This window comes from Pangasianodon hypophthalmus, chromosome 19, assembly GCF_027358585.1.
Source record: "Pangasianodon hypophthalmus isolate fPanHyp1 chromosome 19, fPanHyp1.pri, whole genome shotgun sequence".
Lineage (NCBI taxonomy): Eukaryota > Metazoa > Chordata > Actinopteri > Siluriformes > Pangasiidae > Pangasianodon > Pangasianodon hypophthalmus.
Window position 1 is genome coordinate 5,455,270 of NC_069728.1, and position 14,044 is coordinate 5,469,313.

Sequence of the window (14,044 nt, forward strand, 5' to 3'; positions counted from 1 at the left end):
ACTCTTGAACAACTATCAGTAAACAAAAAAAACACAGTTATTCAGGTAACAACACAGTATTAAGAATCAAGGGGATGTAAACTTTTGAACGGGGTCATTTTTATAAATTCAACTATTATTTTCTCTTGTGGACTATATGTAAACATCTTTTATGTGAAATATCTTATTCAGGTCAGCACTAAATAAACAGTAACATGCATTTTGTATGATCCCTCTTTTGGTAAAATAATAAACATTTTGCAGATTCTGAAAGGGGGATGTAAACTTTTGACCTCAACTGTATCAGCAATCACCAGTTACTTTCCTACTATCTCAGTTCCTGCAGTATTCAGTTCCAGCAGAGCTGATCTGGCTAATCAAGTACAGGAATTATCTGGAGCAGGAAAGTAGGATCAGGGCTGGTGATCACTGCACTATATATACTCTGGACAGTATAATATTTATGAGGTACACACACATTTATGGCCAAATATGTGCACTAGAGCAGACTGAGTCAGCTTCAAAAGAGCGTAAATCACAGCACTAGGGACTCATGAGAACAGCATTACACGTGCATTATACTACATAAAACATTACATATAACAAGCTCACCAAAACACGAATAATATTTCAAGAAAGCTGCTTAATATCTTAAGAGACATCTAGTAGAAATGGAAGCTGCTACAACATGCTTTATATGTAAGAAATAAAACACAGCTGGAGTGTGATGCTTTTATCTCCCCAAGATTGATTATTTTCCCGTAACAAAATGCTCTGAAAGTGTTTTATTTCTTTTAAACCACAGCAGTTTCCCAACACTAACATTTTTTTTTTTTGCAAATAAATGACATCATCCATTTTACCTATTTATAGTTATGTTTATTGTTGTGGAACATCTTCGAAACAAGTTAGTTATCACGTGTGTTATGAAAGCTATAAACGGTCGTTTCCTCTGCTCTCTTTTTTCTCTCTGTCTTAAAGTTAATGAGACTACAAACTTTCCCATGTTGGAAAAATTACAGCTTTACCTCTGACTGTTACAAAGAGCTGACCCTGGAGACTCCTTCCAAAAAATAATAAATAATACATTTATTATTGTAAACAACAACAACAACAACAATAATAATAATAATAATAATAATAATAATAATAATAATAGTTGTAGTAGTAGTAGTAGTAGCAGCAGTAACAGTAATAGTGATAACAATAATCCTAGTAGTAGTAAAATAACATTACATACAGTAATATTACAGTAAAATAACATCTCACAGAAAACTTCACTATATCAACAAGGACATTTTTTTATGGAGAGCACAAAAGTCAGTGTTAGTTGTTACTATAGAAATGATAATGTATTGGAATGAGTGCATTAATATAAAGCAGTGATGTTCATTGCATATGTTCAGAGATGCTGTTTTAGAAAATTAATCAACACCTTCTGACCAGTCAGACTCTGAGAATGCACCAGAATTTCAAGAATCCACGAAAACACACAAGGTGCCTATGTTTGCTACATGTTCATGATGTTGATTTGATTCACATAAACTCAGTACAGGCTCCCTGTCCCAGGGACGAGCCTCTGGGCTGCAGTATCACCTCCCGGCCACACGGTGTCGCTCTGAGCAAACAACACGGAAGGAAGCTCGTCTCTCTGCCGCTTTTAACCCGTTCACCAGCATCATGGCGGACGAGGTGGATGTTGTTGACATCGAAGGAGACGAATGTGATGCAGATGATGGGTAAACATGCCTTCTGGATACATTACTGAGCTTTTTAAACATTGTTGTGGACAATAGTTTTCGCCCAGGGTTGAGTAGTGACACGGCAGTCAGGCTGCGTTCCCAATGGCGCTCTGCTCGACATGTAGTGCACTTTAAAGGGTGTTAAAACACATTCATTCACACCCTCATTACTGCACTTACATGGGGAGCAGGGACACGTTTGGTGTTGAGCCTGAGCCTGTACGCTGGCTGTTAACTAATACACATATAAGATTAGATTTTAGATTAGATTAGATTCAACTTTATTGTCATTGTTCAGAGTACATATACAAAGCCAGTGAAATGCAGTTAGCATCTAACCAGAAGTGCACAAGTGGCATATTTACAATAAATTACAAATAAGGATATATAGCTGTGAGGGTGATATGTACAGGGGAATGGATGACTTATGTACAGGAGGTGCAGTAGGTATTATAAATAGGGATAAATGTGATCTATATATGTATTTACAATCAGTGTACAGTGGTGAAGACATGTTAAGAATATAACAGGAATATGAACAGGATATGCAAATGAATATATACATACATACATACATACATACATATTATATATATATATATATATATATATATATGCACACACATATATGCATGTATGTAAGTACAGTAGTGCAAAGACCACATTATAATTTAGTGTAGTGTATAGCAAAGAAGCAAGGTGAATAAACAGTGAAGTGAGTAACTGAAAACAGTGATGCGTTGGGCGGTTTTCACCACCCGCTGAAGGGCTTTTCGGTCTGTTGTGGTGCAGTTGCCATACCAGACTGAGATGCAGTTGGTGATGATGCTCTCAATGGTACAGCGGTAAAAGTTCATGAGAATCTTGGAGCAGAGGTGGGCCTTTTTCAGGAGACCAGTTCTGACATTTCTGACATATAAGGAGACCAGTTCTGACATTTCTGTGTTGTTTTTGTAGGTTAGGGAAAAATGCCATTACATTTGGTTATATATTTTAAGCCAAAGGGTGAATTATTATTTAGTGTTTCATTTTCATCATGGAATTGATTTATTATTATATATTTATATTTCATTGCCTTAGATTTTGTTAACAGGATGAACCCTGATGAGGATGTTATGCTCTTACCTGTGATGCTGATTAGATCACTGAATAGATCACTGATTAGATCACTGGTTAGATCACTGAATAGATCACTGGTTAGATCACTTGGATTAAAAATCTCACCTGCTTGATTTTGCAGTGATCTTACCAGAGCAATGATCCTCCAGGATCAGTATTTCCAGTCAGCATGGAGGACTGACCCTGCTGTGCTGGTAAGAGAAAGCTACAGACTGTCACAACTTTAATTCAATTCAATTTTATTTTATTTGTATGGCACTTTTAACAGTGGACATTGTCACAAAGCAGCTTTACAGAAATGAATACATTCAGGTTATAAAGTGTAAATGTATGAATTTATCCCTAATGAGCAAGCCAGAGGCGACGATGGCAAGGAAAAACTCCCTGAGACTTCATGAGGAAGAAACCTTGAGAGGAACCAGACTCAAAAGGGAACCCATCCTCATCTGGGTGACACCGGATAGTGCGGTTATAAATAAATCCCTAATATAACTGTGTACTATATGGACAAATAGTGCAATTGTGTAACTAGTAAATTCATCACAGTTTTCACATGAAGTCCGGTTTGTTGAAGCTGTCCACTGTTTACTTTTAATTGAGCCATTGTGTACTTTAGAAGATATTAAGAATTGGTTGTCTGACGAAAGGAAGTCAGAGATTATTATATTTGGTCCAAAACACACAGAGAAGAAGAGAAGATAATCAGTATTCTTGCTCCTTTATCGAAAACTGTGAAAAACTTTTTTTTTTTTTTTATAAACAGATCAGTTCTGTCGTTAAAAGCAGCTTCTACCAGGTTAGGATGACCTCTAAGCTAAAACCTTTTCTTAGTTTTAAAAATTCTGAGATAATTATTCATGCTTTTATTACGTCTAGATTAGACTATTGCAGCTCTCTCTATGCGGGACTCCGTCAGTGCCAACTGTCCTGCCTATAGCTTGTGCAGAATGCTCAAGGGAGCATATTAATCCTGTGTTATCATCTCGTCACTGGCTGTCGGTTCAGTTTAGGATTGATTTTAAGATTTTATTATTTGTTTTGGCTGCACAGATCTCCTAAGCCATCATATTTCATCTAGGCTTCTGAGGTCTATGAATCAAATGTTGTTGGCCGCCCTTCAGTAAGCAAAAGTCAAAGGGTGATCAGGCATTCTCTGTACTTGATCCTAAATTGTGGAATAATCTCTCACTTTACATCCGTTCGGCCTCATCATTAAGTCTGAAAACATATCTTTATACTGTGGCATTTGAATTGGGGGAACCTTGAGTGCTGGTGATATTTGTTCTGTTATTGATCGCACCTTGTATACGCAGTTTTTTTGGGGTTTATAATGTTGCTAATGTCTCTATGTGTGTCGATGGTGTTTGTCATTTTATTAATTTTCAGTTTGCTAATTGTGAAGCACTTTGGTCAACTCTGTTGTTTGTAAATGTGCTATATAAATAAAGTTGAGTTGAATTGAGTTGAGCCAACACACTGAGAACACCGACTCTTCTTTGGGTTATATCTCTCCATTTGGATTTCTCATGTAGTCTTGTTTTTTTCCTCTCAGCCCTGGACCCTGGATAACTCAATCAGCGATGAGAACAGAGAGATCATTGAGAGCATGTTGCTGGAAGAGCAATATCCTTATTCAAAGTGACCTAGGGTTTCTTTTTCAATTCACTTTTAAATGGCTGTATTGTCTGAAAGCATGTGTTTACATCCTTAACTTTGTTTACGTATTATTTTGCTGGGAAGAAGGTTCCTAAAGTGGCGTGGACTGATGAAAAGCCTAAAGTAAAAAAGTGAGTAAACAATGAAGTGTATTCTTCTCAACTTTGTGTTGAGGTGATTGTCTAGAACAAATTACTTTTCTGTGATCTAAGTGATATTGCTGAATAAATCTAATTAATTAGTTTCATGAAAACGAGTCTAGAACGTTTGTGTAACCCTGCGCAGGTCACCAGTGAAGAGCTCTGGAGCTTCAGCTCGTTGGGCACAAGAGGAGAAAGATCTCTTTGAGAAAGGACTAGTATGTTACTGTTTCCTCTTTGTTGTTTAATGACATTACAAGCAAACAACAGCTAGCATATAATCATGATAAAAGCATACAATAACACTGCTGCGATTTTTATGACCCTGTACTGAACTAGGCTCAGTTTGGTCGGAGGTGGACCAAAATCGCAAAGCTGATCGGCACTAGGACCGTTCTTCAAGTGAAGAGCTACGCCAGGCAGTACTTTAAAAACAAGGTACGGCGTAACAGCACCGACTTCTTATCTTCTCAAGATATTAAATGCCACGTCTGTGCCTTTAGAGATTCTTGAGATGTTCAGAAATTTGGGTTTAATGTGTGGATGGTGCTGTGTGCACGTCAGTACATGAACATTTTACAGATATTAAAGATGCATTTGAAGTGTTTTTCTAGACCTAAAATTATTGCACCATTTGCTCAGAAAAACTGTTTCTTTATTTTCATGCTTGTCTTATTACATTACATTTTCCAGTCTAGAAGAAGTCTATAAATGACATACTGCTGCTTTAAGTTAAATCTAACTATAAAGAGTTGTTTCAGTCCCCTTTAGTTATTAGGAATGACTTCTGATAGACCAGTTAGAGTCCTTTATCATTGTAATTACAGTATTGTTATCACATTATGCATCCGTGTTTATGCAGATTGTTGTCATTTATTGTATTTGTGGCTGCAACAAACAGTCATCAGCTCAGTTATCCTAGTTATCATTTCGTTCTCTTCTTTTTTGGCTCTAAACTAATAAATTAGAATTGATTTCTCGGCTCTTCTGTTTGTCTTTTAACCTAAAGGCTAAAGCTGAAGGTCATGCTGAAGTGTCTTCCACTAAGTCCCAGAGTGCACTGCTTCATGCGCTACCGTCTGGATCCAGCCCTCCCTCTGTGCAGCCTCAGGCCGCTGCTCTGGCCAACGCTGTACGCATCGAACGGCTGTCTGACGATGAGGACGTGGACATCACCGATGACCTGAGTGACGATGCGAGTCAACCTGAGAACCAGTTAGATTTCAGGGACGAGCCCAAAGGCTTGGACCAGCCTCAAGACCAAAGAGGTCAAACTCAAATAGCGTTCTCTGCAGGCAGACTAAACAATGACGTCTCAGATGTAGTGGAAACGTCTGATCCACCTGCTGAGTTCGTCTCTGAGGGGAACAGCAGCCACTTTCACACAGTGACCGAGCCAGAACCTGGAGATCATAGAGAGTCCTGGTACACAAAACCACAGCCCCAGCATGACGACGAGTGCACTGAAGGTACCTACTGCTTATTTTTAGGGCGTGTATATGCTTGAACAACACGTCCATCACATGATTATATGCTTATTCAGCATAAAAACTAGTTATAACTATTGAGGCCTGTTGACATGGGTATTTCTTTGTAGATAAAGATAAAGAGAAGAGTCCACTGGAGGACACAGAGGAGCAGGACGAAGAGGAGGAGCTGAAGCCTCCTGAACAGGAAGTAACATTGGACACAAGCACCATCACAGAAGAAGAAAAGCAGGCCATCCCAGAATTCTTTGAGGGTCGTCTGTCAAAGACCCCAGAGCGATATCTGAAAATCCGCAACTACATACTGGACCAGTGGTGAGTGTGTGATGGATCCTGATGGGTTTTTGAGGCAGAATTGACTGTAGTATGTAATATAACGTGTGTGTGTGTGTGTGTGTGTGTGTGTGTGTGTGTGTGTGTGTGTGTGTTAGGGAGAAGAGCAAACCCAAGTACTTAAATAAGACGTCAGTGCGTCCAGGCTTGAAGAACTGCGGGGATGTGAACTGCATTGGCCGAATACACACTTACCTGGAGCTCATAGGGGCTATCAACTTCAACTGTGGTAATGCTCCTAACTCTGTGCTAGTTTATCTACCGTTCTCTTATGCTCCGGTCTTGGAGTGTGTGTGGTTACATTTAAAGGAGCAGAATTTCTTTAGTGCCAATTGACCTTATAACTGAGTACTAATGAAAGAATTCTTTAAATTAACCCATGGTGTATAAATGCCAGACACGCAGTTGTTCTGTTGCACGTAAAGCTAGTGTGCTGGAGGAAAGTTCTGTTTTTTGCCTTTTATTATTTTTTTTAAAGTGACATTTTGTCATTTCTGTTGGACGACTGATTGACAAAATAATGTACAATTGATGAACGTTGCAGCTCAGTATGGAGTGTAGTGACAAGAAAAATATAAAAATATAACAAAATATATTTAGTTGTTTAATTTTATTATTATTATTATTATTATTATTATTATTATTATTATTATTTACAGTTTATCATTACCATGGCAGTTTGCAGGTTAGTCTGCATTATGCATGTGTAATTGCAGTTTGTACAAAGCTTGGCGAAGGACCCATGTATTTAAGGGTTAAGCTATAATCACTCTGATATGTTTACTCAGTCTGCACCTTCTCACAGAGTCAGCGAGCCCAGCTAAACCAGCAGGAAACACAGCAAACCACTGTTTTGGGGGCTGTTTTCAAATGCACTAAATACAATCACACACTGAGTATTTAGAGTACAGACATCACCTGTTTGAGAACATTAACAACATGCACAAGCACTTGTGTGTAACACGTAATTGTTAATGAGTTTTCTGTGAGGAGACATTTATTTAGCGTAGTGTCAGCATGTAAAAACAGTCAGATGTAAAGCTGTAACTAAGAAAAAGTCTTTAGGATGGAGGGCTTTGTGCTCTTTCTTTGGTCTTATTAACTTCAGTAAAGAGACAAACAGAGAGGCTGGTGAGAGAACGAATGTTATAGTTATTATAACAAGCAATAACAGGAAGTAACTTGTTTTTTGCGAAAATTAAATGTAATATATAAAATGGTTTAATTAATAAAACTGTAATCATCTGCAAATTGCTTTAGTGTAAGCGGAATAAAATGCTCTTCTGTTGATTATCTTCTCTGCTTTTAATTGGAAAATAATCAGCTTTTGGGGTAACAGTAACTCTGCATCACGGGCCGTATCACACCACCCAGTCTATTTATTATTCTATAACAGCAAGCCCTGGTGTGTCTTACTACAGCATGAAGAGTGAAATGATTGTGGTATAACATAGCTGCCTAGCATTTTATTATTATTGTTATGATACATATTTAACTAATAAATATTTTCTACTGTTTTTCTTCCTTCCACTCCACAGAGCAGGCTATCTATAACCGTCCTCGGCCGGTGGACCGCTCGCGTCTGAAGGAAAGCAGAGACAGTCTGGAGGCCTATCAGCTGGCTCAGAGACTACAGTCCATGGTGATGATCAGTGTAGAAACACATAGCCTGTGTTTATTTATATATCATCCCAGATCACAACACTGACTGTGTATTCTCATCTAATATTAGCAAATACAGCCAGGCACACTTGTAGTAGCTTAAGTAGTGTCTTGTATATTAGCTAATGTTTGCAGCAGCTAGCAGTCACTACACCTTTTTTTGCTTTTTATGTTTATCTGTCTGTTCATTTGTCTTCAAGCGCACAAGGAAACGACGAGTGAGAGATGCCTTTGGGAACTGGTGTGATGCCCGTGACCTGGAGGGCCAGACTTATGAGGTGCTGCAATCACAGGAAGTAATCTGTATTTTATCCTACTGACCAAATGTACATAGGAAATAGGCTTCCTGTAATATGGTTTGTATGTGATAGAGTCTGAGATTAGCTGTCTGACCTACATACATTGGCGGCTCGTGCATACGTGCAGGCAGGGCTGTGCGATATGGTGATGCATATCGTAGGACAATAGAAAAATGTCGATATTAATATTATTATATTAATCTTATTAATATAGATATATTTTCATGTATTGTATATATCGCCAGTGTCAGGTGGCAAATTTTTGGCCTAGTGTCTGGTATTGTCTATAACTACTCAAAACGAGCTACTAAACATTATTTGGGATGACTGTATGTTGTTGACTCTCACCTACTTATTATTATTATTATTATTATTATTATTATAAAAATTCATTAGACTTATGCCTATAGCATAAGTTAAGTGTGATAGCCTCTCAGCTTAATTTTGTTTGAGGCTGTGTCTTTATTAATGTCGTCCTGCTGCACCAAAATCTCCGAGCCACTGCTGCCTACACACACCTCGAGTATATAATTATACTTATATCCATAGTTTGTTTGAACTAGGTGACTAGCTTTTAATACTTTGTTAAATTATGTTATACCACAGCACTGTTGAACACTTGATTCTGATTGGTCAGAAAGTGTTCCGGTTACGAGGTTTATATTAATATTAATGCACTTGTTCTAAGACTTTGTAGTTATATATTGAAGCTGTGTGTGAGGAGACGTTTATTTACAGAGTTAACAGAGGTAACGCTGTTACTTCAGGACAGAAATTGTTGTGTTTTGCCGTTTCTTGGTAACATAACAAACTGCTGACAACATTTTTTTTTTCTTGTTTAGAATGTTCCGAAACATTTAACTTTTACAAATTTAACACTACAAACAAATAAAAAGTATGATGTGATTTGCTTTATGGTAATCGCTGGCTAATTGCTTTGGTAAACTAGGGGATAGAGTAGACTTTGGAATATGCAATTATAGGAAAATAATCAACTTTGTGATGGTAACGCATCACACTACCCTGCCGTTGATTATTTTCCTATAACAACACACCCCGTGGTGCTTTATTCCTTACTTAGCTTAAATTGATTACATTTTTAATGAATTTATGATCAGTCTGGAAAATGATTGTGTCTGGAAAATTATAACTGATTACGTCTGAAGTTCTAAAATGTAGTCCTTTTTGCCTGTCAGCATCTGAGTGCAGAGGAACTGGCCCTTAGGAGAGAGGAGATGAGAAAGAGGCAACCAAAGCCCTGCAAACTGCCTAAGCGAGGGTGAGTGTATCTGTGTAACTCCATCGGCTCGTTTGCTGTTGGACGTAGATACAGTACACTGTGTGTTAGCACGAGATCTGAGTTCAGTTGAAATAATAAGGTTCTTCTGCTTTGTAGCTCTTTTGATCCATTCCAGCTTATCCAGTGCAAAGCCTTTGGAGAGGAAAGAAAGGTAAACCTCTCATAATCACGCTGGTTATAAATCTACATGAGTGTATGAATATGTAAACTGTAACTCTCCTTCGATCTTCAGGAACCGTTCCGAGTGATAGTGTGTGCTGAAGCTCTGGTTGTCATGGATGTGGTATGTTTATAGTGCTTCATTATGAAATAAAGGATTAAAGAAGTTGCATGCTACATTGTCTTAAATTCACACTCACACTGTCGTAGATTTTAGGCTACAAGACATTTTTAATCTGTTTTTTAGTTTTTATTTATGTATAATTGAACCGATAATGACTCCAGAAGAGCTCACTACCAGAACCCATGTTGCTGGTCTACTAGCACATGCCTACTTTGTAAAAATGTTTCTCTCTCTTGTGCCAGCATGCTCATGTGTCTATGGGAGAGGTGATCGGACTCCTGGGTGGATCTTACGATCATGAGGACAAAGTGTTAAAGGTAAGGGCCTTAATCGATTTTGTAACAGATAAATTCTTCTGATATGAACTAGCCTGGAATTCCAGTTGCATAGTGTAGAAGGAAACTGAATAATGTCTACGCAGAAATCTTAAATTTTTACTTATTAAAATGTTATTGTGTACCCATATGTGCTTGTTGAACATCCCATTCTAGAGTTAGTCCCCCTTTACTGTTATAATAAGCTCCACTCTTCTGGGAAGGCTTTCCATTAGATTTTGGAGTGTGTCTGTGGGGATTTGTGATCATTTAGCTACAAGAGCATTAGTGAGATCAGGCACTGATGTTGGTGAGGAGATCTGGGGTTCAGTCGGTGTTCCAGTTCATCCCAAAGGTGTTCAGTGGGGTTGAGGTCAGGGCTCTGTGCAGGACACTCGAGTTCTTCCACTCCAAATTTAACACATTATGTCTTCATTGTTATGCTGGAACAGGTTTGGGCCTCTTAGTTCCAGTGAAGGGAAACTGTAATGCTACAGCATACAGAGACATCCTGTACAATTGTCTGCTTCCAATGTTGTGGCAAGTTTGGGGAAGACTCACATAAGGGTGTGATGGTCAGGTGTCCACATACTTTTTGCCATATATTGTGGGTAACTGATGACGTGTGTTTGTGTGTAGATTTGCGCAGCAGAACCATGTAACAGCCTCAGCACTGGACTGCAGTGTGAAATGGACCCCGTCTCCCAGACTCAAGCGTCTGAGATGCTTGGGGTCAAAGGTCACAGTGTAGTTGGATGGTATCACTCGCATCCAGCTTTTGACCCAAACCCTTCAGTCAGAGACATTGACACTCAGGCTAAGTACCAGGTATGAATGAGAATGACAGGTGCTTGAAGTAAAATGAATTTAAGCTTGGATTTTTATTAGTCACAACTAATAGACTAATTTACTTAGTTTACTTTTACTTATACTTTCTTTTTTTAAGTTTATAAATATAAAATATAAATATGAGGTGACACAGAGGCCAAATAGTGTGTATCTACACACCTGAAAATGTCCATGTCTACATTTAGGACAATAATTAAGAAGTATACTCTCTCTCTCTCTCTCTCTCTCTCTCTCTCTCGCTCACTACCTTCTGTCTTCTCTCATCTCCAGAATTATTTCTCTCGAGGAGGAGCTCCATTTATAGGAATGATTGTGAGCCCATACAACCCCAGTAACTCCTCCCCTGTGTCTCAGAATACGTGTCTGCTGGTGCAGGAAGAGACTGGATCTGCTGGCCCTCAGAGTGAGTACTTAACCTCTCTTCACCTAAAAGTTCAAACTATGCACACAACATAATTCTAGAGAGTTAAACAACTTGAGTCAGGTGTAAATTTGTAGAAATTGTAATTATTTAAAAACCCCATTGTCTGAAAAATTTATTATTCCGTGATGCATGTGTTTATCTTAGAGCTTCCGTACAAGTTTGAGTATCAAGTCTCCACTGAGCCACCAGACCTGATGGAGGTGATGAGAAGAGCAGAATGGGTGGTGTTCAAGTACAGGCAGTCGTACGGGTTGGTGCATTTCCATCCTGCACAACAAACACCTGATTGAATGATATTCGGTTTTGCTGACAGAATACTCTTGCATGCTTTCAACCTAATCTATTGTATCTAATCTGTAGCTTATGTGAGAATGGATCAGACAGGAATCTCAATGTGATTCACAACTACTGTAGATGATGTGAATTCAGAACCCTAAATAACGGTCGTTTGATGAGACAGACATGAGAGAATGTCTTACCGAAGCTGTTCTTATGTAAATTTATCCAAAATTCTTACACTCTCAAGGAAATACAGTAAAAAGTAAGTGCGGTTACGTAGGCGTTACACTCAGGTTTTGTGGCATCCATGAGCAATCAGACCCACACGACTACAATGCTGACGCATAGTCACAGATTCTTCCCTCTGAAAAAGTAGTCCCCTCTCTGAAAGCGGTTTAGATTAGGTTGATTTAGAGCTTCATTTACAAATGTTGTCATAGAAGAATTCAGTGCATTTTACAAAAATATGTTTTTAATATTTTAATATGTATAAGTGTTTATTGACTCAGTCTTAGCTGCTCTCAGGAGTAATGAGTATATAGTGTTTTCTCAGTGCAGTGAAATGTGTAGGAATTCTTGAGTATGGTAATGTCTGGCGTCTGTGCCGTGTTCTTCACTGTGTGACCCTCTCTGTGGGTTTCTCCTGCAGGTCTGTGCCCATGGAAAGACTCTACCGCAGAGACTCCTCGCTCACATGCCTGGAAAAGGTACAATTAGGATAAACTTTTCTTTTCATTTCCTTCAAATGTATGGACTTTAATTGTAACTGTAATTGTTCCACAGATGCTCACATCACTTAGGAAGATTCTCGAGGAGATCCCAGAGACAGAGAACTTTCTGGTCCAGATTGAAGCTTTGTTCGTTACACATTTCATAGATAAGCAAGAGACAGAGCAAGCTTCTGGCTCCTCCTCTCATCTTCATGAGCAATTTAAACAGTTTCCTTCACACACGTTCACCACCTCCGAGCTGATGGACAGTAGTGAAGTCTTGGACTATGAGGAGACGTGTTTTACAGAGGAGCAGTCCATCATTAACGCTAGCAGTTCTGATAAAGGCTTGAATAGCTCAGATTCTGGAGACCAACTGTAGCTGGTAAAGAAGTAAATATATATACCTCTTGTACCATCAGCAAAAAACTGAGTATTGACATTCATCTGACCTGATGAGCAGCTAAGTTATTAAGGAGAGCTCCTGTTGTTGCAGATACTAATATAATTCAACTGTATTTGGTAGTAAGACCAGTAATCATTTGCAAAGTACTGTACCTCATGTTGATATCATTTTGGCAGCAATTAAATATCTCATTGTAACAACACATTGTGCACTTAAAGCTAGTCAGTGTTAACCAAGTATAGTGTGATATCTAGGTAAGAGAGTTTTGTACTTGCTCACTCTCCTTTATCTTTTTATTGTTCTCTTTGATAAATGTTATTTTCTCCATTTTAGCTGCTGACAGAAAACAAACACTCATTCATTAGGATCTCTTTAGCATTTCTTAACCCTACCGTGTTGTATATAAATCAAATCTGGACCTTACACTCACTGAGCACTTTATTAGGAACACTATACTAATACTGGGTAGGGCCTCCCTTTGCTCTCAGAACAGCCTCAGTTCTTCATGGCATGGATTCCACAAGATGTTGGAAACATTGCTTTGAGACTGTGCTCCATACTGACATGATCGCATCATGCAATTTTTCAGGGGCCCTTTCATGCTGCTTTTCTGCTCACCACAGTTGTACAGTGTGGTTATCTGGGTTACTGTAGCCTTTCTGTCAGCTCGAACCAATCTGGCTGTTCTCTGTTGACCTCTCTCATCGACAAGGCTTTTCCCTTCGCAGAACTGCTGCTTACTGGATGTTTTTTCTTTATGGCCCAATTCTCAGTAAACTCTAGATACTGTTGTGTGTGAAAATCCCAGGAGATCAGCGGTTATAGAAATACTCAAACCAGCCCGCCTGGCACCAGCAATCCTGCCACGGTCAAAATCACTGAGATCACAGTTTTTCCTCATTCTGATGGTTGATGTGAACATTACCTGAATCTGCTGGCCCGTATCTGCATGATTTTATACACTGCACTGCTGACACATGATTGACTGATTAGATAATTTCTTAAATGAGCAGGTGTACAGGTGTTCCTAATAAAGTGGTCAGTGAGTGTAGTTGTCAGTAT

The 14,044-nt window shown here is 38.7% G+C and overlaps 1 protein-coding gene across 2 annotated transcripts; it reads left to right on the forward strand.

Moving 5' to 3' along the window:
• Positions 1 to 1,446: 1,446 nt before the first annotated feature.
• mysm1 (Myb-like, SWIRM and MPN domains 1) lies at positions 1,447 to 13,184 on the forward strand. Of its 2 annotated transcripts, none has more exons than XM_053242178.1 (20): positions 1,447 to 1,718; positions 2,962 to 3,034; positions 4,393 to 4,463; positions 4,562 to 4,627; positions 4,782 to 4,854; positions 4,976 to 5,074; positions 5,646 to 6,105; positions 6,234 to 6,438; positions 6,555 to 6,685; positions 7,995 to 8,098; positions 8,319 to 8,414; positions 9,614 to 9,696; positions 9,814 to 9,868; positions 9,950 to 10,000; positions 10,243 to 10,317; positions 10,954 to 11,142; positions 11,434 to 11,566; positions 11,732 to 11,837; positions 12,516 to 12,573; positions 12,650 to 13,184. In XM_053242178.1, exons 1-20 carry the CDS (start codon positions 1,660 to 1,662, stop codon positions 12,956 to 12,958), a joined length of 2,496 nt encoding a protein of 831 aa, XP_053098153.1. In that variant the 5' UTR covers positions 1,447 to 1,659; the 3' UTR covers positions 12,959 to 13,184. The 2 variants fall into 2 exon arrangements, with proteins under 2 accessions (XP_053098153.1, XP_026800279.3); XM_026944478.3 differs by having other exon boundaries at positions 1,453 to 1,718; positions 8,319 to 8,396.
• The last annotated feature ends 860 nt before the right edge of the window (positions 13,185 to 14,044 follow it).